The following is a 22,691-nucleotide window of genomic DNA, read 5'->3' as shown; positions in this document are numbered from 1 at the left end:
TAAAGGTGCCTCTCTCTCCTGTGTAGGAAAAATCAATTGGACTGGAGCCAGATGTGCAGTTGAGCAAGCTTTATTGGTTCTGTCCTTTATGCACTCAGGGAGGGAAGCCTCAAACTTATATCTCCCATGAATTCATATACCCCCATCATTCCCTGTTGTTGTCTCATGCGCTAATCTTGTGACTCCAGGTGCCAGGCATCTCAACCTTCCTTGAACATTCTTTCCTGCTAAAAACAAGTTGTTACTCCATGCTGCTGCACCCCTGCCAAGCAACAGCTAAGCAATAACTGTCATACTCCATCACTTCTCTATTCACCTTTCTTGCAGACTGGTCAAGACAAGGGCAAAGGTCATATATTTCTTACTTCCTCTTTCAAACAAGCATTAAGCATTTTACCCTCACACAGGTTTAAGATCCATCCCCAGAATGTGTGAAAGGTTTCCTTGAGTCCAAAGCCAATAGGGTTTGTTAGTCATCAGATGAATTTTGTTTTTCATGGGTTGGTCTTCTATTTTTAGATCAAGATCTAAACTTTTTATCTCCTTATTCATTTCCTTAACCAGATGTTCTATACTATTATAATACCCATGGTTTAAAAAACATGTAAATACCACACCATTTTCTCCTTCTGCAGAGTTTAACAAAAAAGACACTTTCCATGTCTGACTCCTTCAGTGAGTACCATGTGTAAGGGTATTGCACCTCAGTGAGTGTGACCTCGCACCCCCCCACCAACTCTATAAGCTTAAAAAAATCTTATTAAATGTCTTTAGAGGCATTGCACGGTAGAGTCAGGTAGAATCCGCTCTCTTCCCTGGTGATTAGATTATAATTTCATTTTGATTTTAGCACCCCCCCTTTAACCTTTCACCATGTTAAGGACGTCCTCGGCTGAAATTCAGGAGTTAAATTTATCGGGCCACCCAACCCACTTGATCAAGCACATCTTTTTTCGGTTCCTAGTTTTTTCAGTTAGAATCTTTTCTATTTTAATGGCTTTGTCTTTTCCCACTAGAATCTTTTGCAACTCCTGTTCATAAAAGATCCCATCTATATTTTCCCCATTGAAATCCCATAATATATATTCGGGAAGGTGTCTCCTTAGACATTCAGAAACAGAAAAATATTAATCCATACCCATGCTCGTACCCACCAGGGACTTTTGCAGACTCTCGACCCCTCTATAGGATCCGGGGTTTGAGGAAGTATAGTAAATATTTTTCATCAGATGATCAGTCATGGCGAAATGATTGAAACACAATGAAGAGAGTGCTAGAATGGATTATGGTTTTATTAGCATCTTTTCAGCAAAAGAGGTTATGTTTATGTTACATTCAACTAAAAATTAAAGCATGTAATCAAAGGTTTTATATGCATCAACCTTTTCATCTTTACTTAGTTCCAAAACACATACATCTATTACACAGGTGAATATACATATTAGATGCCCATTTTTACATTCATCAGGGTTTTCAAACATATTATATGTAAAGGATAACATGCATTATTGGCTTCTGATACTAGGGAACTCCACTGACTGTTAGACTCATGTACTACACACATCAGCTTTTCCAAATTATATACAGATTTGATCTTATCGGTAACGTTTACTGTTCTGACTCTATTTTCAAGGGTTTTACAGAACAGCTTGCTCAACTCCATCCTCAGCACTCTTTTTTTTCTCAAGTGAAGGACCGGTGCGGGTGTCAAAGAGGATTCCCATATGAGGTGTGACTTCTTAGAGAATCAGCCAATGGGAGGGGAGTGAGATGGTTGAGTTAGTGGGTGAGTGAGAGCGAGAGAGAGACACAACTGAGACCTATACACATGTTTGAGTATCAGTACATGACTGGTAGGGAGCAGAGTGGACATTAAAGACTGGGTGATACGTATTCATTTAAGACTCAAAACTTTTATTTACTTTAATCACTTGATTATTTCTCCATTAAATTATTGTTTTTTTAAAGTCAATAAAACTATTTTGAGGATCCCTCATTGTGTTTTATTTTATTTTCATATGTCACATCTTATATAATATAATAATAATATATAAATATATAATAAATATCTGGGGGGAGGGGTTGAGGGGGAGGGTTGATTGACAGCTGTCAAATCAAGCAATCAAATCAAGCAACAAATCATTTTGACGGTTAGTACATACTATCTCACTCTCTTACACTCTCCCATATGTCTTGCATCTTTTCTGCCACTGTAGTGATATAAGCTCCAAATTGCTTGATAAACACTAAAATTCCATAACCTACATGTGAGTAAACAAGTCCTTATCAGTAACAGGATCTCAACTACAGTGTATTACATCTTGGGAAACTTCGATTTAATTATATTAGGCCTACACACATATAAAGGCATGGTTTTTTAAAACCTCTAAATTAAAAATGTAATTCAATGAAAGAGTGAATTTAAGACAAACTAACTACTATCATTTCTGTCATCATTGGGAACTCAGACAGAAGATTCATATTCCATTCTTGACAATCCTATTATATTTTTGGAAATAGACAGCGAGACAGTGAGTGAGAGAGAGAGAAGCTGCTCTTTTGCCATTTGAAAAGTATGTTATGGAATTTGCAGGGACAGGATCCCTTTGGACAAAAGCCCATATACTACACAAAAACATTTTTCTATAAGGGAAAGGTTTAATAAACTCCAAGCATATTATTGGTGCTAAAATTATTTCACAGCTTATATATCATCAGCTCCTTAAATAATACTGCATGCCTAAGAATGACAGAGAAGTGATGGCCAAGAGTGACAGAGTAATGAGATAAGGATAATGGATAAGAGCGTCTGCTAAATGCCGTAAATGTAATAATGGCCAACAGTGATTGAGTTGTAATGAGACACCTTACAATAGTAGAGGAGCATGTGTGACCACATTCATATAAATGAGCTAAACTTATTGAGCAGCTTGGAATCCAAAACGCTTCTTTATCAGTTGTGAATACTTGTTGCTGCTGCTGCAGTGCATGAATGAGTACAGGCATTGTGATTAATGCTGCATGCTTTGCAGTTGTCCCTTTTGTATAAGCCTGAATAGCTCTTATGTAGCAGAGCCTGATTGATTATCAGTTTGCTGTGATTTCTGCAGTACAACTTCACACCATTTAGCAAACATTCTGTGTAGAGGTTCACAGGATGTGGGCAAAATGTGCATTTGTTTTGGGGGGAACTGAAAGCTAATAGTACAAATTTAGACCATTTAGCACAGATTCTGTGGACACGTGCACAGAATGTGAGTAAACTATGGCAAAATGTGCAAGAAAGCGAAATGGAGACTACAAGCAGTGAATTAGGTCAAAAGCTTGCTTAATCTAAAACAAGAAGAAGAAGAAGAACAAGAAGAAGAAGTAGAAGAACAACAACAACAACAGTAGATTTGCTTTCCTAAACTACTAAATATTTTCATCTAGAGGACACTTGCATACCTCCAGTCCCAGAGAACCACAGCAATGCAGAGTTTAATGTTATGATACATAAACAGGTTATAGCACAGATGATACAACATAGATATCTGTTTTGGGGGGAACTGAAAGCTAACAGCTCAAGGAGATGACACATTAGTGATAGAGGCAGTTCTCTATTTGGTGGCATGTATGCCATTGTTAGTTCACTTTTTGTAGGATAAACCTGGATTCATCTGAGACACAACGTTTTTCCAAATCTCCAGTGTCCAATTACGGTTCCCCCTTACACACTGGAGGCAACAGGGACAATGAACCTTGGTTAACATTGCCACCATAACCATGCATCTGCTTCGCAAGCCCAAATGTAAAAGTGTTCACTCAATGGTGATGCCTGGTGATTCTGATATGACTGTGTATTAAACTCATATAACATGTCCAGGTGAAAACAAGGAGGTACAAGGTATTGGGTCTACTGCAAACTGAGGTTTGAGACAGAATGAACCTGAGCTTAACAAAGTAATTAACAAAGAGGCCATTAATGCAAGTCCTAATGACTGCATAATGATGAACAGATGATTCTAATAGCTATGGAGCCAAGGGGGGAGTCGAGATTTCAGCTGCATGGTTGGTGGTTTGTAGATCAGTAAAGCTGAGTACTGAGGGAGGTGGCTAAGAATATACGTCTTTAGTCTCCTGATAGGCTGGATAGTCTCAGTACAGTTTTGAGGTGTTGAAGGAGATCAGTACTGAAGAGAGTGTAAGAAACAATGATTTTTCAGCAGCATCCATAGCCCTAAAACTGTAGAAATGGGAAAACTCATTTAAGGATACAGATGAGTGTGAGTATCTAAGCTAAGGAGGGTCTGCGTAATGCTATGTGATCAGTACTGAAAAACTCCAAATTTAAAATTTAATCCGATGAAAGGTAACACAACAGAGTGAATTTAGGACAAACTACTATCATTACTGTCATCATTTGGAACCCAGACAGAAGACAAATGAAGCGACACATCTCATTCTTATCTCATTATTAACAATGCTATTATATTTTTTGGAGAGAGACAGAGAGACAGTCAGTGAGTGAGAGAAAGAAGCTGCTCTTTTGCCATTTGTTGTGGAATTTGCAGGGACGGGATCCCTTCGGACAAAAGCCCATTTACTACACAAAAAATTTTTTTTGCATCAGGGAACGGTTTAATAAACTCCAAGCATATGTTTGTGGTTATGAAATGAACATGATTTTTATGCTAATTTAAAATTATTGTATTTATCATAAATCAGACCTCTAACACACATCATTTAGCTGAAGTTCTCCATTTTTTTTAAAGAAATTTGGTTTTGATCAGGCAGAAATCCTTAAGTTTTTACATTTTAGTGAAATTGAAAACACCTGTTTTTGACTTAGCATTGTTATAACTCTTCATGAAAACTTTTATATCGATAGAGGGAACCTGTTGCTTCGCCAAACTTGTTCACTGCCTTACAGATGTACAAACCATTGAGGTCGGAGCTCAACTTCAGGAAATGCAATCGGTTTCCCTCTGCCTTCACACCTTCTGGCAAATTCCCATCCTGCCTAGAAATGAAGAGCAAAGAAGGTTTGAGCATGTGTGTGTAAGAATGAAAATATTAGTACATGCGTGCCTCTCTAGACCTCCATTGGAGATTGCAGAATGAAGTTAATGTAGTTGAGCAGCACGAGACCAACCTACTGAAGCTGAGCGACACGTGAACAACCTGCGGAAGCTGAACGAGACGTGACCAACCTACTGAAGCTGAGCGACACGTGACCAACCTGCGGAAGCTGAACGAGACATGACCAACCTACTGAAGCTGATCGACACGTGGCCAACCTGCAGAAGCTGAACGACACGTGACCAACCTACTGAAGCTGAACGACACGTGACCAACCTGTGGAAGTTGAACGACACGTGACCAACCTACTGAAGCTGAGAGACACATGACCAACCTGCTGAAACTGAGCGACACGTGACCAACCTGCTGCACCTGAGTGACATGGGATCAACCTGCTGAAGCTGAGTGATACATGACCAACCTGCTGAAGCTGAGCGACACGTGACCATTGCGCTGAAGCTGAGCAGCATGCGATCAGCCTGATGAAGCATAATGTCACCTATCACTCAACACTAGGCATAGTTCAAATTTTTTTTTTACATGCCTCAAACTGAGAAGAATTTTAAAAGCAATTATTATGTTGATTGATCTTCTACAATGATACCTGCAGTGAAAAAAGTCTATTGTGTTATCTATAAAAATTCATATAGTTTAATGTGTGCATGAGGCAGTGGTAAATAAATAGAAATAGAAATGCCCATAGTTCACTTACCGAGGGAATTACTAATGTTTCTCAAAATAAATTAATGGATTTTGGTAAAACTACTGCAGATTCCTTTATGTGTACCTTTACAGTACAATTGCAAATGCCACGCAACGGAAGAAATTAAATCAAAACTCTCCCTGTAAGGAGGCACAGTCTCACCTTTTTCAATTTTGGGGTTTATGGTAAAGCTTATATTCATTTACCTCTGCCAGCTGTATTTTGTGTTTTCAGGGTCAGCATCTGTCACACACTGATACTCCTCTGCATTAGTTGGATTGTCAACAGGCGTCACATATACTATCTGAGGATGAGCTGAAAAGCAAAATAAATAAATAAATAAATAAAGAAAAAAAAATTATATATATATATATATATATATATATATATATATATATATATATATATATATATATATATATATATATATATATATATATATATATATAAAATGAATCCCCAAACACAAAATCCCATGCAAACAATAAAACCTTTACTGAGCCAAATATTACTAATTTCCAAGCAAGACAAAAATACAGAGATCTATTTCTCTCAAATCATTATTTAATGGAATAAATCAAAAGTAACTGATACTAGGAGGAAACTAGGGAGGCATATGCATGCACCAATTAAGAAATTGCAATTGCTGTTTTGGGCCCCATTTCCCAAAAGCATTGTAGTACTTAAATCTTAAATGACAGAAGGGGAGAGTGTTCAGTAAGAGACTCATTCTTGATCTTAACATAAAGATGCTTTTGGGAAATCTGGCCCTCAATCATCATACATCATTTTAATTATCTGGACATGAATTCCCAGCAATGGAGCCAAGAAAGCACACAAGCATTGTTTGTGGAAACACACGTGACACTGTCTGCAGACATATATAAAATATTTTCTCTTTGAGCCAAGGCAAATCAAATCTGCATATCCTAGCATATCTAACAATTATGGGTTCTGTGTTATTCATTTAAACTATGGCTTTGTCTTTGAAGTATTATGTACATAACAAGTTGAAATAAAAAAGTGGATGTAAAAAATAATACAAATATTCCTTATATAAAGTAAAAAAACAAAAACAAAACATCAGCCTCTTCAAATAGGCTACTTTAAATATTCTTGCTTACTACAGGATGCATTTCTATCTGAATTAAAACTGCTCGTTAGTATAGCTGCCTACATGTCCCTTCTAGTGATTTTGGATATTTTGTAATGCAAATCTATTAGCACACTTACAGAAAATCTGATCAAAGAAATATACAATTTTTACAATGTGGGCTGGCCCTTCTGAGCATTCTGAAGAAGGGGTTACGACATTATTAACAAAATGTCATTCACCATGTACATGCCACCTTAGCCAGCTTACTTCAAATGGTAACCTCAGTTGAGTCAGACAATTTAATATGTAAATGAAAATCCTTTCTCAGAGCTACCCTTTAAAGAAAATCTCACAATAATTCAGAGAGGTAAGCCAACATGAAGATGTAATTATTTCACTCATGCAATCTATTGGTTAGGTGTATCTTACCAATTTTTGAATCCCTTTTCTCCAAAATGTACATGAATTTACATAAAATGTATATTACATGAAAATGTAATTCTTTCGCTCATGTGCTGTTTTGGTTAGGTATGGATTAGCAATCTGTAACACAACATGCTGGATTGTGTTCTATACAATTGCTTTACAATGTATATACCGTCGCATAAAAGTATGAAGAAAGTCAATCAGTTGTAAAGTTTTCCATCTTACCTAGGGTGACTCCGCAGAAGAAATTAACAACTAAAATTATAATCAGAAACTGACACCGACACATTTCAGATTAAATCAAATAAATTAAGGAAGAGTTTTCACTAGTCGAAGTGAGGTACGACGTTTAATAGGTTTAACCGGCTACCTTTACCATGTCTTATACCGGCGCGAATGAATATGTTAATGTCGTGTCATGCCATTGGTCGGTTAAACCGATCAGACCATTTCATTTAGAATAGAAATAGAAACTTAAGGAACAAAACTTAAAATACTAACCTTCAACTTTGATATACAGAAAATGAAAAATGTAAAATAAGTGTGGCGGAATACAGAGCCCTCGAAAGGTTGTGGCCAGTAGAAACGAAATAAAGGGTAGATCTGATCCAGTCACACAAGCCCTGTTCTATTACCCCGCACGTACATGCCCGCACCCCTCATTTGTACATGCCGGTTTAGCTGTGCTCTATGGAAAGCCAAAGTGGTCAAAATTTGCCTCAAATTTGGTTTATTTGTAAAACGGCGAAAAAAGCGGCGTTTTGGACGTTTTTGCGCCGCAAAATACATTTTTCATTATGCCGTAAGATACGTCGCAAAAACCACCAAAAACGCCACTTTAAGTGCGCTATAATGCTACTTTCGTGTCCCTCCAATGGTATTAAAAGCACTGCTTTAAAATAATGAACTCCACCTACCGGTTTTTGACAGCCAATAAAGGTTAAACTTTGATCAATGCTCATGAACAAGGTCAGACCAGACCAGTTCACTACAGATTTTATCGGCTGATAAACCAGTGTTTGTTTATTTTTTGGGATTCACATATGTGTTTATTTGCTCTATAATTCATTTATTTATACAGTTCTTAGCTAGCTAGCTAGAAGTTTAGTAGACCTAGCAGTAGTCACCATGGTTAAGTACTTCGGACATCTTACTTTAAAAGGGCAGTTAGCTAGCTAGCAACATTTCCCATTCATTTTGCATTACACACGCACGCACGCACGCACGCACGCACACACGCACAAACAAACAAACAAACAAACAATCTATATAGTGTTGTGTACAGTTTACAATGTTTATTGCATTTCCTGTCTGCTTGTTATCTATTTATCTTATATGTACAGTCGTGGCCAAAGGTTTTTAGACAAGCAAAAAGTTTGGTTTTTATGGTGGCAATTTGCATTAACTCGAGATTATGAAGAGTGATCAGATGAATTGTGATTAATTGCAAAGTCAGCCCTGCCACAAAATGGCCTGCTAACATAATTTCAGTGATCTGGTCATGGTCAAGACAGCTGATATCACTGTGTCACGCTGATTAGAAAAGCAGACTGGTTACTTTTAAAGGGTGGTGGTGCTTGAAGTTTTCTTCTGTTAACCATGGTTATCTCCAAGGAAACACGTGCAGTTATCACTGCATTGCATCGAAAGGTCTTCACAGGCAAGCATTTATCAAATCATCAAGAACTTCTAGGAGAGAGGTTCAATTGCAGTGTAGATGGCTTCAGGGTGCCCAAGAAAGTGCCAGGACCATCTCCTAAAGAAGATGCAGCTATGAGATCAGGTCACTACCAGCTTGCTCGGGAATGGCAGAAGGCAGGTGTGAGTGCATCTGCAGGCACAGTAAGGCAAAACTAAACCAATAGATGTATTTTAACATTTAACATTTAGCAAACATTCTGTGTAGAGATTCATAGGATGTGGTCAAACTGGCATAATTTGCAAGCAAGCCAAATGGAGCATGCAAGCAGTGAATTAGGTCAAAAGCTTGCTCAATCTAAAACAAGAAGAAGAAGAAGAAGAAGGAGAAGAACAACAACAACAGTAGATTTGCTTTCCTAAACTACTAAATATTTTCATCTAGAGGACAGTTGCATACCTCCAGCCCCAGAGAACCACAGCAATGCTGAGTTTAATGTTATGATACATAAACAGGTTATAGCACAGATGATACAACATAGATATCTGTTTTGGGGGGAACTGAAAGCTAACAGCTCAAGGAGATGACACATTAGTGATGGATTCCGATGAATGCCCCAAAGAAACCCTCAAGGCAATGCTGCAAATCATGTGCACATAATCTCCTGAAACATCACTAACCAGTTGGGAAGTAAGGCAATAGGGCAATTTTATCACTGTATCACACAACAGGTGAAATTTAAATGACCTCAGCCAAAACTGGAATCTATTATTTTCAAAAGTTCCTGTGAAAATTATTTAGTAGTTAGAGTTGAACACTGATATGGTATTGTTTATAACCAAGTGTCAAAATTCAAAAACATATTTTCAGATGTTTATATTTGATGTATATAACGTTTAAGGAAGCTGTTTGGACTAATACATGATCATATTTACATATACATTTCCAAACTTACACTCACATATTTAAAAATACATCACATTTACACTTATTGCTCACCGTAATAAGTTTTAATAAGTCAATTCCCCGACGCATGTCTGTTGTCATTTTTGTTTATTTCTGCTTTACTTTGCTTAGCAATGTTGTTAGCAATAAGATATACGTAAGAAGAATTAGTCATGTTTTTGAGTAATGCCTCTCAATGGAAATGCATTTCTATTACTTGTTGGCAGCAGTGGCACTGCAATATTCAAATCAGGACAGCACAGACATCCAGTCACAAGGGTGGTGACACATTAGTGTAATATACAGCATTGCATATTACCCTTATCAAAAGGGCTTTTACAGTGGGCACATTCTCTTGCAAGATTATTCTGATATGTTTTACCTGCCTTGTTCCAGTTTGTTCTGTCAGCAATTCATTTTGTTTCAAGAAGATCAGATAGTGTTATAAATGGCATGACATTTAGTCAAGTACAGTGGGAGCTTCTATGAAGAGGTCAAAAATTGGCAAATTAAGAAAAATACAATGGTAAATAGGCTACTGGAGAATAGACTATATACACAGTCATATCAAAATATTATGACCACCTTCCTAATAGTGGGAATAACCACCCTTGGCTCAGATTACACTAGTGAGAAGTCATGGCATGGAATGTATTAAGCGATGGAAGGTATCCAGAGGCACTCGTGCCCATTCCAACTGCAGCAGAGCACTGAGGTCCCTCAGATTGTTTGGCTGTTGGTCAGCACGGTGCACCTGGTGAACCCTCCAAATATTCCAAGATGTGCTCAACTGGATTAAGATCGGTAAAGTTAGCAGGCCAGGGAAGATACCACTGCCATGTTCCTGAAACCACTCATGCACCACCATTAAGGAAAAACATTAGCATGTAGAGTTGCACATGATCTGCTATGACTACCAAGTACTTGTTGGCATTCAGAGACTCATGCAGTGGTATTAGTTCTCCAAGATCATTCCAGAAAAACATCCCCCATACCTGTACACTGCCACCACCATCCTGCGTTTGGTCCACAGTTGCCACTGTTTGGCTCATAGTTTTCTCTTGGAGGCAGTTCTCTGGTGGCATATATGCCATTGTCAGTCCACTTTTTGTAGGATAAACCTGGATTCATCTGAGACACAACGTTTTTCTAATCCTCCAGTGTCCAATTATGGTACCCCCTTACAAACTCGAGGCAACAGGGACAATGAATCTTGATTAACATTGCCACCATTACCATGTATCTGCTTTGCAGGCCAGATGTAACAGTGTTCACTCAATGGTGATGCCTGGTGATTCTGATATGACTGTGTATTAAACTCATATAACATGTCCAGGTGAAAACAAGGAGGTACAAGGTATTGGGTCTACTGCAAACTGAGGTTTGAGACACAGAATGAATTTGAGATTAACAAAGTAATTAACAAAGAGGCCCAAGTCCTAATGACTGCATAATGATGAACAGATGATTCTAATAGCTATAGAGCCAAGGGGGGAGTCAAGATTTCAGCTGTATGGTTGGTGGTTTGTAGATCAGTAAAGCTGAGTACCAAGGGAGGTGGCTAAGAATATACGTCTTTAGTCTCCTGATAGGCTGGATAGTCGCAGTACAGTTTTGAGGTGTTGAAGGAGATCAGTACTGAAGAGAGTATAAGAAACAATGATTTTTCAGCAGCATCCATAGCCCTAAAACTGTAGAAACAGGAAAACGTATTTAACATAGACAAGTATGAGTATCTAAGCTAAGGAGGGTCTGTGTAATGCTATGTGATGTTGTGGCTTTAACAAGTCTTACTGAATACAAAGGGGGGATGGTTATAAACAATGAGGTACACCTGATATATGCTGGGAGAACTGTAAACTGTAAACTTTAATTTATTAATGTTTAATTTATTAATGTTTTCCCTTGCTCATATTTAAAATCCAGTGCAGGAAGCTGCCTTCACGTTTCTCCTTGTACCTATAGAATGAGGCAGATTTAATACCGTTGTGATTTGTGGCTGTGCAGATACAGAGTCCATTGAGATCAGATGTTGACTTCAAGAAATGCAGTCAGTCTCTGTCTGCTTGCACTCCTTCAGGAAGAGTAGGCCGACCCTGCTTAGTAAGATAGCATAAAGTACAGCATCTGTTAGCCACTGGGTTTTCAATTTCACTCTTCTGCCCCCACAGTTGTCTTTGCTATAGCACAGCTATTTCAGCTCATCAGTGAATTATGAAGCCTTTGCAGGGCAGAAGGACCCCAGTTCAAAACCCTGTATACTGTGTGACACATAATTTATTTACAAAACCGCTTTTTTCCACCTTTGTCTTCATTGAATTTCTAACATTTCCATATTATCCAAACATAAAAACGGTTTTCATTTAGTAAGCATTGCTTTTCAGTTTTGCACCAAACATCTGCAAGTTCCCCAGTCTAAGAGCAACTGTCACAAAATGCTTCCCCCCCCCCCCCCCCCCCCCGTCATGTGCTAGGGATGCAGTGGGATTCACGTTTGTCTTATTTCTAACCACGACCTCCTTGATGGTACACACCTGCACAGGGTTTAGTGTTGTGTGTCTGTCTGTATTTAAACTCCTGTTGGTGTGTATGTTCTCGTTGGTCATTGTTTGTGTAGCCAATGTTAATGTTTATATAACCTCTATCAATGTTTTGGTCATCGTCGTTAGCATTATGTTTATTCATGTGCACTGTTGATGTTATGTGTGAGTGCCACCATTGTCATATACGTTGTGTGTCAATAAATGTTTGTCAAAGGCAAGGGAGTCTGAGTGTCCTGCTCCGCACCCTGCGGCACTTGGGCCATCACTGCACCGTATTGGTCAGGTTATTGTTTGTTACTTTTAACCCACAAAGTCTAAAAAAGCTAAGATTAAGTTTGCTGTGATTAATTGATTATTTGTCACATTCTTTGTCTCTACTCACACCTCTGCAAGGCTAGAGTTTGTTTTTCACATGTTTATATGTCAATGAAACTGCTGTTTACATGCAGAAGTATAAATTTAACACTCTGTTTTTAAAATTCCAAGAGTACTGAGACTGTAAGTCAGGAACCATAGATTTGGGTTGGAACTAAAATCTGCAGGGTGGTAAATCACCAGAACCAGACTGAGGCACCCCTGACTTAAATCAATTACATTTACATATTAACATTCAAACATTCTTTTACCTCTGCCAGCTATATATTGTGGTTTCAGGGGCAGCATCACCTACACATCGGTACTCTTCTACATAAGATGGGTTTTCAACACAAATCACAGCGTAAGGAGCTGTAAGGGAAACCAAATGTACAAGAATATTACACAGTACTGTAAATCCTGAGCAAAATAATGCATGGTAATTCAGAACATGAAGTCTCAATCATGTCTAAGTTTTTTGGGACTCAAACATAGTTTATTGTTGTACCAGTTATAGTGATGCCTTCATCGAGGTTCCATAATCATTTTAGCATTTTTATTTGTCACATAAAATAGCCTTCCTCTGTCAAAAGTATAAGAGGACACAATTGGCCCTTCTGCCTGTGAGGGACAGGGGGCTTAATACTGTTCTCCTGGCAATCGGAATTGGACACTGACCATTCACATCTGAAGATGAAGTGACTGTTTACACTGATCTCAGAGGGCATAAGCACTCTTCATCCATTATGGCTGGAGTGAGAAGACAGATAACATATATCTATTTAAAACATTACTCTGTCTGTTCCTTAAAACTGTTACTCTGTCTGATGCTTAAGGGATATCTGCTGTTTCCTGAGCTTGTTCTCAGGATGTTAAAAATCAGGAACCAGTAGGATTGTAAATATGGCCAGGGCAGTTACCACAATGTTCAGGCCAGAGTGTGGAAATATCTGTTCTGGCCTGCTAGCAGACAAGGTGTGCATAGTTCTGCAGCACTAAATGATAAAGAGCAGGTTGTGGGGCTAAAGACAAAATTGAGACAGTATTGAAAATTTATCTATCTAGCAGGTAAATTGAAATTGCGGTGTCTTCAGTTTGGCCTGATGCCTCATACTAGATGGCCGTTGACAATGTATGAGGTCCCAGTTACAGAAGTAAGGAGACTGGAGAGGATTATGAATAAATCTATAAGGAAGTGGCTTAGGGTGCCGTGTTTAAGTAGTATAGCATGGTATGGGAGAGGAATGCTAGAGCTACCACTGAAAAGCTTAGTTCAGGAATTTACATGTGCTAAATGTGCGAAGGTGAGTCACATGATCATTTTGTTAGGATCAAAGGATTTGGTGATAAAAACAGCAGCACCAGTGATGAAAGCAGGGAGGAAGTGGAATTTGCAAATGGCGGTGCAATTAGCTGAGTTCTTTAGTGTTAAGGGACATCATTGGACCAGTGCAATATGGAAAAACAGGTCTTGGGTGATGTGTTCCTGGAAAGCATTTAATAAGACCACATCAGCAGAAAGAATGCAAATGATGACTAGTTTTATTTGTGAGCAGGAAGAGGATGCATGGCATGCAGCAGCAGAATCGCATGGAAAGCAATGCCAATGGCTTTGCTGGGAAAGTGTGGAGAAAAGGAAAATCACATGGCAAGAGCTATGGGCAATGAATGCGAGCCGCATCAAGTTTTACTTGAAACAACTTAAGCCGGCCTTCCAAATCTGCATGCTGAAGCATATTTTATCAGCATGTAAAGATAGTCTTTGCACGGTCGATATATACACAATCAAGTGATTAGCATATTAGTGTGTTTATTTAATAGTAAGCATCTAGAGGTTAATGCATTGCTGAGTGGTAATAAAGCATTTATGTTTGTGCAAGATGGGCAACATGTTGGAGCACAGCGTGTTGGAGCACAGGCTATAAATATTGGTAGAGAGGGTGAAGTGCAAGACTGGAAATTGCTTATGGATGTAGATAAAAAACTACAGGTCCCACAGTGTACTGTGTAACTACACTGTGGCTGGACATGGTGGTGTACTCTGAAAGTTTATTTTACACTATTAACAATACCATTTAAGGATGCAGTGGATTAAGCTTTTGAAAGGAAAAAGCTGAAGTATGCAGACTTGGTGGCTGAGGAGAGAGAATGCAATTGGCAGACACATGTAAGACCAGTAGAGATAGGTAAAGTCAATAGCAAAGTCTGCCACATCAGTGCTTGCATAGTTTTTCTATAAAGGCCATAAATTAAGAGTAGCTGTGAATGAGTTATCAGACGTAACTCAAAGGGCTAGGCAGTGGTTGTGGAAAAGGACATTTCAGATTAATTGGAGTAATGCACCATAAAGGTGAAATGGCTGAGGTTGTTGAGTCACTGTATAAAGTGGTAGATCCAGATGGAACTGGTGGCATGGAGCAGGTATTGACAGTGCCAGCTTTAGTCACTAGGGTGCCCGTGCTGTTATAATAGATAAAATCCATGTGGAACTGGTGGCACTGAGTATGCATCAATGGTGCCAGTGCAGCTGGGAAAGGCCTTAGTCACAAGGAAGGCCATCTTGGATTTTACTGGTTGTGTTTGCCAGTGGCATAGTGCTTAAAGAGGTGTGGCTTGTTTAAAAGTGACCTTGGAGGTGTGATGCTGGGATGCCAAACGTTCACCGCGTCAAAAAGTGTATGATCAAAGTTTGCGAAGTGTGTGCCCACATAAAAGGCAAGCATTTTTAAGTGTGAGCCTTAGCAGAAACACAGTAGCTGATCGTGCATGTGATCTACATGAACAGCTAATGGAAAAGGGAAAAGATTTCATTGCATTGTCCCTTGCTGTGGATGAGAGCAGTGACACATCCGATACTGCCCAGCTTCATCCGTGGAGTGGACTCAAATCTGTGCATTACGGAGGAACTTTTTGGAATTAAAATCAATGCATGGCACAACCACAGCAAAAGACGTATTTGAAGAGGTTTCCAAATGTGTAACTCAAATGAGGCTACCTTGGGAAAAACTTGTGGGACTAACAACAGATGGTGCGCCCGTGATGTGCGGTCAAAAGAGTGGCTTGGTGGCCAGGATACGGGAGAAGATGCAGGGGGAGAACTGTGCAGGTGAGCTAACTGTATCACTGCATCATACATCAGGAATCGTTGTGTGGCAAAGCCCTGAAGATGGAACATATTATGAGCACCAAAACACGAGTAGTTAACTTTATAAGAGCTAAAGGTTTGAATCACCACCGATTCAAGTCTTTTCTGGAGGAGTGTTGTTCGGAATACGCAGACTTGCCGTGTCATGCAGAGGTGATATGTTTAGCAGAGGAAATGTACTGAACAGATGTTTCGAGCTGCATGAGGAAATTTGTCAGTTTCTAGAAAGCGAACTGCATCTTCAGTAGCATTTATAGACTAGTGACACTAAAACTTACATTCAAGAAGTAAATTAATATCTATAACCCGATTTACCATATTTAGCTTTGGGGGTGTGGTGGCTATGTGAGTGGGATTCATTTTCTGAACATGTCTATAAAATAAATTTTTACCACAGGACCTCTGTCATGGCTATGACTGATTTTATGGGATAAGAAAGCATGGTATAAATTACAGAGATGGCAGTAATGACACATTGTCTTCACACAAAAATAATTCATGCCTAATACGCAGCTTGAGTTCTTCGTAGTATTTCTAATATTATTGCTGCATCAATGATTCATCAACACTGACATTGTACTGAGTACTGCACAAATATGAGTGTATCAACTATTGTGCTGCTTGAGTTACTGTCATCGCTGGGCTGATTTTGGACGATCTTCAAATGATACAACCAACAGCATAATGTGGTGAGAAATGGAACTGGTTCGACGGTGGAACCAAGTCTTCGGCATCAGATGAGCTATAAGAGGTGTTTATAATAAATATTTGCTTCTAATACAGTGGAATACATGCGTCTCACTCTGTATATTAGAGCAGAGACTTTGAACTTGCGTTTTGAATTTGTTCAAATTTAAGTAGTCTATAAATTTAGAGAAAAAACACAAATTAAGGTTCTGGCACAATAATGGTTACTATCTGCCTACATCATACTGTTGTAAGAAAGAAGTCCGTGAACACTTAATAATTATATTTAGTGACCAGTGGAATCTCTTATACTACACAGGTCACAGATATTTTACATGAATGAATTGTTTCACGTCACAGCGTTTCAACAAGACTGATCACGAATCATTCTTAAAAATTATATAGTATTTCTTCCATTTTAGCCGATTTGATGTTGATCCCTCTTTTATTTTGGATCGCTGGCATGTAACTTTATCTGCTCAAATGGCAGCTGTGGGAATTCCATAATTACTGTAAGCTGGTGAAGGGTCTGTGGCGAATATAATATAACGAATATAATACAAACGCTAAAAAGTAACTATAAACCATAAAGTGACGCAAAGGTTGAAACAGCTCAAACTAACATTTCAAACGCAATGTAACTGACAATAACCATTTTCAAAAAGTAGGCTGACTCTTAGTACTGTTAGTAAAACTTGACGGTAATGCATTTCTTATTAAGTCAAATGTGTTTTCAAAGTTAACGAGAAGAATTTCCTGAATGCTGACGTAGTAACCTAGCTGTAAGCACAAAGCTGTATCAAACACGAATACTAACTGTGATCTATGGTTTAACTGGTTTTGCATACTCAGTACGTGGTAAAGCCATACGGAGTGTAACAGAGTGTAGATAACACGTTCTGTTTAGATTATAAAGTCGTTCACAAACCTTCTTTGTGAGAGGTATAGGTTACCTCGTTTGACGTCGGTTTCTGTAGCTCGTAAACATAATTTATTTTTGTAATATACTCTCCCTGTCCTAACAGTCATCGGCTCAGTAAAATCAGTGTGCCAAACAGACCCTGGACCCAATATTATCATATGAATAACAACACTACTATTAGACAGTGTTAGACATGACCTAGACATGTTTCTCATAGCGGTTTTGCTGCCGCATACCGACTCCTCAGGTTAACATTCAGTAATTTCCCTGTGGTTAAACTGTAAAAACTAATGATTAGAGGTTATTTTGAACTTGTTCGGTGTACTTTATTTTATTTCAGAACTGCCATTATCTTCATCTGAGAATGTCAAGTTTCCAGAATTGCTAGCACATAAGAACCATACCATATACATGAACAAAACTGATTATCATGGCACGGTCCCCCTCTCCTAGACTCCTTTCCGCGTGTGTGTGTGTGTGTGTGTGTGTGTGTGTGTGTCCATCGTCACGCCCCCCACTTGTTACCTGATTATATCACACCCGTTCTTTGTTAGCACAGGTATTTAAACCCCTGTTGTTCTTTTGTCTATTGTCGGGGTTTGACCCCGCGTGTATTACACGTTACGGTTAAACGCGATTATTCTCTGGTTCGTGCCTAGTTCTACGTTATTGCGGTTTTGTGTTTTTCGTGTTTTGGTTTCGGGTTTGTCAATAAAAATCTTCTTCGTAACGGAGACTTGGTTCGGCATCACACTCCCTTGACAAGTCTCGTTACATTGATCAGTTTTATTAATGTATTTTATATATTTTATGTTACAAATAGGAAAAAAACAACAAATTTGACCTTTGAAACTTTCAAATGATCTTTACACAAAATGTAAAGTTGACCTTCTCCCCTAGTGTATCTTTACTCTATTTCTGACCTATTGTTGATAGATAACTGCTTTTAACAAGAAAATGTATTCCCAATTACAATATATAAATCTCTTTGGCAGAATGGTCAAGCAAGTTGCATGGGTTGGCTAAGTCAACGTTCTGCAACTTCCTGGTCTTGTTACCAGGATGTTAAAAAAGATCAGGAACCTTTAGGACTGCCAATAATATAAATGGCAATTACTACAATGCTCAGCTGATTCTGTTTTCACAAGTGGACCTTCAGCACTGCAACAGTCCAGACTGTGGAAATACCTGTTTGGTAAATTGACCACAGCCATTTCAACACTGCAAATTGCTTCTGCTTGTGCTGCTCTACTACTGTTTAAGTGTAGAATTATTCTGTAAGAATCCTGATCCATTTCATTCAGTATCACCTGTCAGGTGATGTTCTTTACAACAAACCAGTGAGCTCTCTTAACTGATTAATCTGGCTGATAGGAGATTTCACTCCTTCCAAATACTTATCTACATATTTGCCTACACATAGATTGCAGCACAGGCTATCTTATGCCCATTTTAATGACCATTTATCTAACATAGGCTACCTTATGAAATTATAAAAGAGTATAATAATTGGTTCAACAAACTTAAATGGATTATTACTGTATTATACAGGCACATTCTCATCTCTAGTCAGTCTCAATTAATTTTATAGTGAGGTGTTGATCAGTTTTTGAAGGTAAGAAAAGAGCACAGGCATGGGTAAGCTTCAACCATAACTCTCTTTATGAATGCGTAAATAAAGTTATATTTATACAGCACCTTTCAAGGAATCCAAGGTCACTTTACAATTAACACACACAGTCAGCAGCCAATCACGCACAGTGTACTCTCAGAAGAAACCTCAGTAATCAGGTTCAGGGAGGGGAGAGAGGACAACACACAGAACAGAGCACATGACCAACTGTTAATCTACAACATGACCCAGTGTTAATCTACAATGAGAGATGCAAATGTAGTGTATCAAATAGTCCATTACAACCTATCACAAAAGTTTCAGGGCAAAATCACTCTGCTAGCTTTTTTTTTGTTGTTTTGACCTGCAGAAGTGTGTGTGTGTGTGTGTGTGTGTGTGTGTGTGTGTGTGTGTGTGTGTACCATGGGCTTTCTTACCCTTTTCTTGCAAATACATTCTTAGTTGGATTTATGACTAAGCTTGCATTGATATAAAATGGAGTCTTGATTTACCGCACATAGCAGGTTATTTATATTCTATTAAATTATTCATTTATCATTTTACTGTTCTGATGTGTTATGACCATAAATAAATATTTTAAAACACTCACACACTGGTAAAGATTGTAACTGTAAACACTGTAATATTACAAGATTAAGTGATGCTGCCATCCAGTGGTGGGTGAGAATAAAGCATGTAGTTTTCCTCCTACTCATAATACTATTACTCATAATTGTGGTGGTAATAATAATAATAATAATAATAATAATAATAATAACAGTAGTAGTAGTAGTATTAGTAGTAGTGGTTGCTAATAATTATTTAATGTTAATAATTTAATTGGTACCCAGCCAGGCCTCTCAATCCACACGCAATCCACACATACCTATCTTTCAATGCACCTTCACTTCCCTGGTTCCAATCACCAGTTTATTAGTTACTCATTCACCTGTGCCTTGTTACCTTCACCCTATTTAGCCCCCATACATGCCTGAGTCCAGTGATGGTCCTTAACCTGCCATTACAGACTCCGCCAAGTCTGGTACTACCCTGCGTGCTAGTAGCATTCTCTCAATCGATATCTTATTTCTTATGCTTATTTCTTTGTGTGTTTTGTTAATAAATTCCTTGAATACTGTTACCCACGCCTTGCTCCTGACTAATAAATTATTAAATAATATTGCAGACCTTCCAAAATTAACAATTTAAATTTAAAACAATAAAACCAACACTATAAATAAATAAATAAATATAAACATCTTTTTGCAGAGCTACTTTCTAAGGCTCTTCTAAGGCTTCAGTATGTGTTGTGAAACCAGAGTTCTCACTCCCACTTTATCTCGTGCTCATGTTACTCCTGTACTGCCCAGCTACTCTGGCTCCCTGTGCACTGATTTTAAAACCCTTATTTTAACATATAAAGCTTACCACCAGTATACATCTCTGACCTGGTGAAGTCGTTCTCAATCTTTATGCTCCATTAATTCTCTCACCCTACAGTAGCCTGTTTGCAGATTTAAATCCATGGGTACTTTTTCCTGTTTAAATGCCTTTAAACCAAACTAGATGCATAGAATCAAATGAGACTTTAAATAAATTAGTTTTTTGAAACTGTAAAATTATGTTAAACAGTCAAAGGAGGTCTTTACAAAAATAAAAACAAAAACAGACAAACAAAAAGTATATAAATAATCTAAATAATCAAGAATCAATTTTGATAAAAGTATAACAAAATAACATTTTGCTAACAATAAACTGATTAATTTATTGATTTAACTATTCAAAGGAAAGATAGTAACAACCTCTAAAATAATAAAGAATAAAACATAAGTTAGCCTACTGTTGAAAAAAGAAAAAAAAAATGTTAGCATTCCTAACAGCACCATAATGGCAAATGTCTGTACAAGTTCTGCGATATATCTCTTTTGCATTTTAAGTTTTATCTGATGTTTAAGATAATAATTTGCTTTATGTTCGAACAGTTTTTGAATTGGCATATTATCAAAATCTAAACCACTACCCTGGTTAAATAATTATATATTTTTATTATCCCATTTCACTAATAAAAGTGTACACACAATAAAAGAACTGAAGTTTTTCCTTAAACAATTCAGTTAGCCTATAACTAGCTGCATTGCATGCACATTGCATCTCACAGAACAGCAAACCTACCAAATCAATGAGCTAAAAATATTTGGAGTTTGGAACAGTTTTTGATAAACATGAATTGCTCGCTGCCAAAAAATTGACTGACCAACCCCAATGTTAATGGTTGTCACTAAAGTGTACAAAGAAATAACTGTGGTAATGATTTATCCCTCTAGTTGTATTTCTGGGAATTCAAGTGTAATAATTTTATAGGCTATCATAAATGCTGAACAGGGGAGATAAAGGAAGGCCTGTATAATGCCAGTGAGGCTCGACCTTAGCTGAGACAGAAGCTGTGGAGACGAGAAGGAGCTACTGCCCTCCTTCATGTTCTGCATGTGTTTCCACAGGTGGAGAACAATCGCACAGATGGATGCTGACATCACACAAAGACTTAGTGAGATATAAGCCAGTCTTAACGGAAAATCTGACGTCAATGTATTAAGAAGAAAATCCATACTTGTTCTGTTCTGCATTGCATCCATAACCCTAACATCTTTTTGTCTTTCTTTGATAATATATGCAAGATTGGCCATGAATCCAAACAAAAATAAGAGTCTGTCCATAATCAGAGCTGAGTATATGAAGACTCTGATGTTCTTCTTTAACCAGATGAAGACAGGATGCTGAGCAGGAGCAACCTGGCAGTAGTAGAAGACATTCAGCCAAATGGAGGAGGTTATACTGATCTCCATGATATACATCATAGTGACCTCTGCAACACCTGTAAACATTTCGCTCAGTGAAATCGATATAAATTCACATAATGCAAGGACAAAGGTGAATACATGAAGAACTATGTTGCTTCCAATAAGAGATCCCAGCAAAATGTTAAGAGGTGGTTTCAGCCACTCAGATCCTTGTGTAATGATCAAACAGAAGACATCAAAAAGGTTAAGAGGGATACTGACAGTAGAGAGAGACATGTTCACGGCTCCAAACACAAAGGTACTCATTGCTATAGAGAAAACTTCAGAGTCATTAAGCACCATTCTGCTTATACAGTCTTTCTAAAAGACAATTGTCAGCACATTGTCAGATCCTCTTTATATGCTCTCTAAATGTGAGAAGGCACCACCCTCTTTATTCACTAAGCCAGAAAAAACTCTTCATGGAAATATTGATGGGATTTTGGCCAGTGTTTGCTCACTGCTACAAAACATACAGATATAGCCAAAGTACTATAAATGCATGTGTTTGTTTGTGTGTTCTTTCACACTAGTTTGATCTGAAAATGAGAAATTTGTTTTAAATAAATAATTTAACCAAAACTGTTTCTTTTCATCTGAGGGGCATTACTTTACACTTCTTGGTTACATATATTATACCACAAAATTAGTAGTAATGAATGAGAGAATGAGCAAAAGCAATAAACCTTGCTTGTGAATAAGACTTGGCTTTTCATTCAAA

At 38.0% G+C, this 22,691-nt stretch overlaps 2 protein-coding genes across 3 annotated transcripts; both read right to left on the bottom strand.

The window, feature by feature from the left end:
- Window positions 1-1,271: 1,271 nt before the first annotated feature.
- Window positions 1,272-7,908, bottom strand: LOC113590602 (uncharacterized). Of its 2 annotated transcripts, XM_081713189.1 has the most exons (4): window positions 7,512-7,662; window positions 5,971-6,079; window positions 4,923-5,002; window positions 1,272-4,585 (listed from the first exon to the last, which is right to left on the bottom strand). In XM_081713189.1, the coding sequence occupies exons 1-4, from the start codon at window positions 7,573-7,575 to the stop codon at window positions 4,500-4,502; spliced, it is 339 nt and encodes a 112-aa protein (XP_081569315.1). In that variant the 5' UTR covers window positions 7,576-7,662; the 3' UTR covers window positions 1,272-4,499. The 2 variants fall into 2 exon arrangements, 1 of the variants encoding a protein (XP_081569315.1); XR_014123363.1 differs by lacking the exons at window positions 1,272-4,585; window positions 7,512-7,662 and adding an exon at window positions 7,788-7,908 and having other exon boundaries at window positions 4,592-5,002.
- Window positions 7,909-21,445: 13,537 nt separating this feature from the next.
- On the bottom strand, window positions 21,446-22,273 carry tas2r201.1 (taste receptor, type 2, member 201, tandem duplicate 1). Its single transcript, XM_035534437.2, has one exon. The coding sequence runs from the start codon at window positions 22,271-22,273 to the stop codon at window positions 21,446-21,448; it is 828 nt and encodes a 275-aa protein (XP_035390330.2).
- Between the last annotated feature and the right edge of the window lie 418 nt (window positions 22,274-22,691).

This window comes from Electrophorus electricus, chromosome 4, assembly GCF_041902795.1.
Source record: "Electrophorus electricus isolate QZ-2024a chromosome 4, ASM4190279v1, whole genome shotgun sequence".
Lineage (NCBI taxonomy): Eukaryota > Metazoa > Chordata > Actinopteri > Gymnotiformes > Gymnotidae > Electrophorus > Electrophorus electricus.
This window is presented reverse-complemented; position numbering and strand designations above follow the sequence as displayed.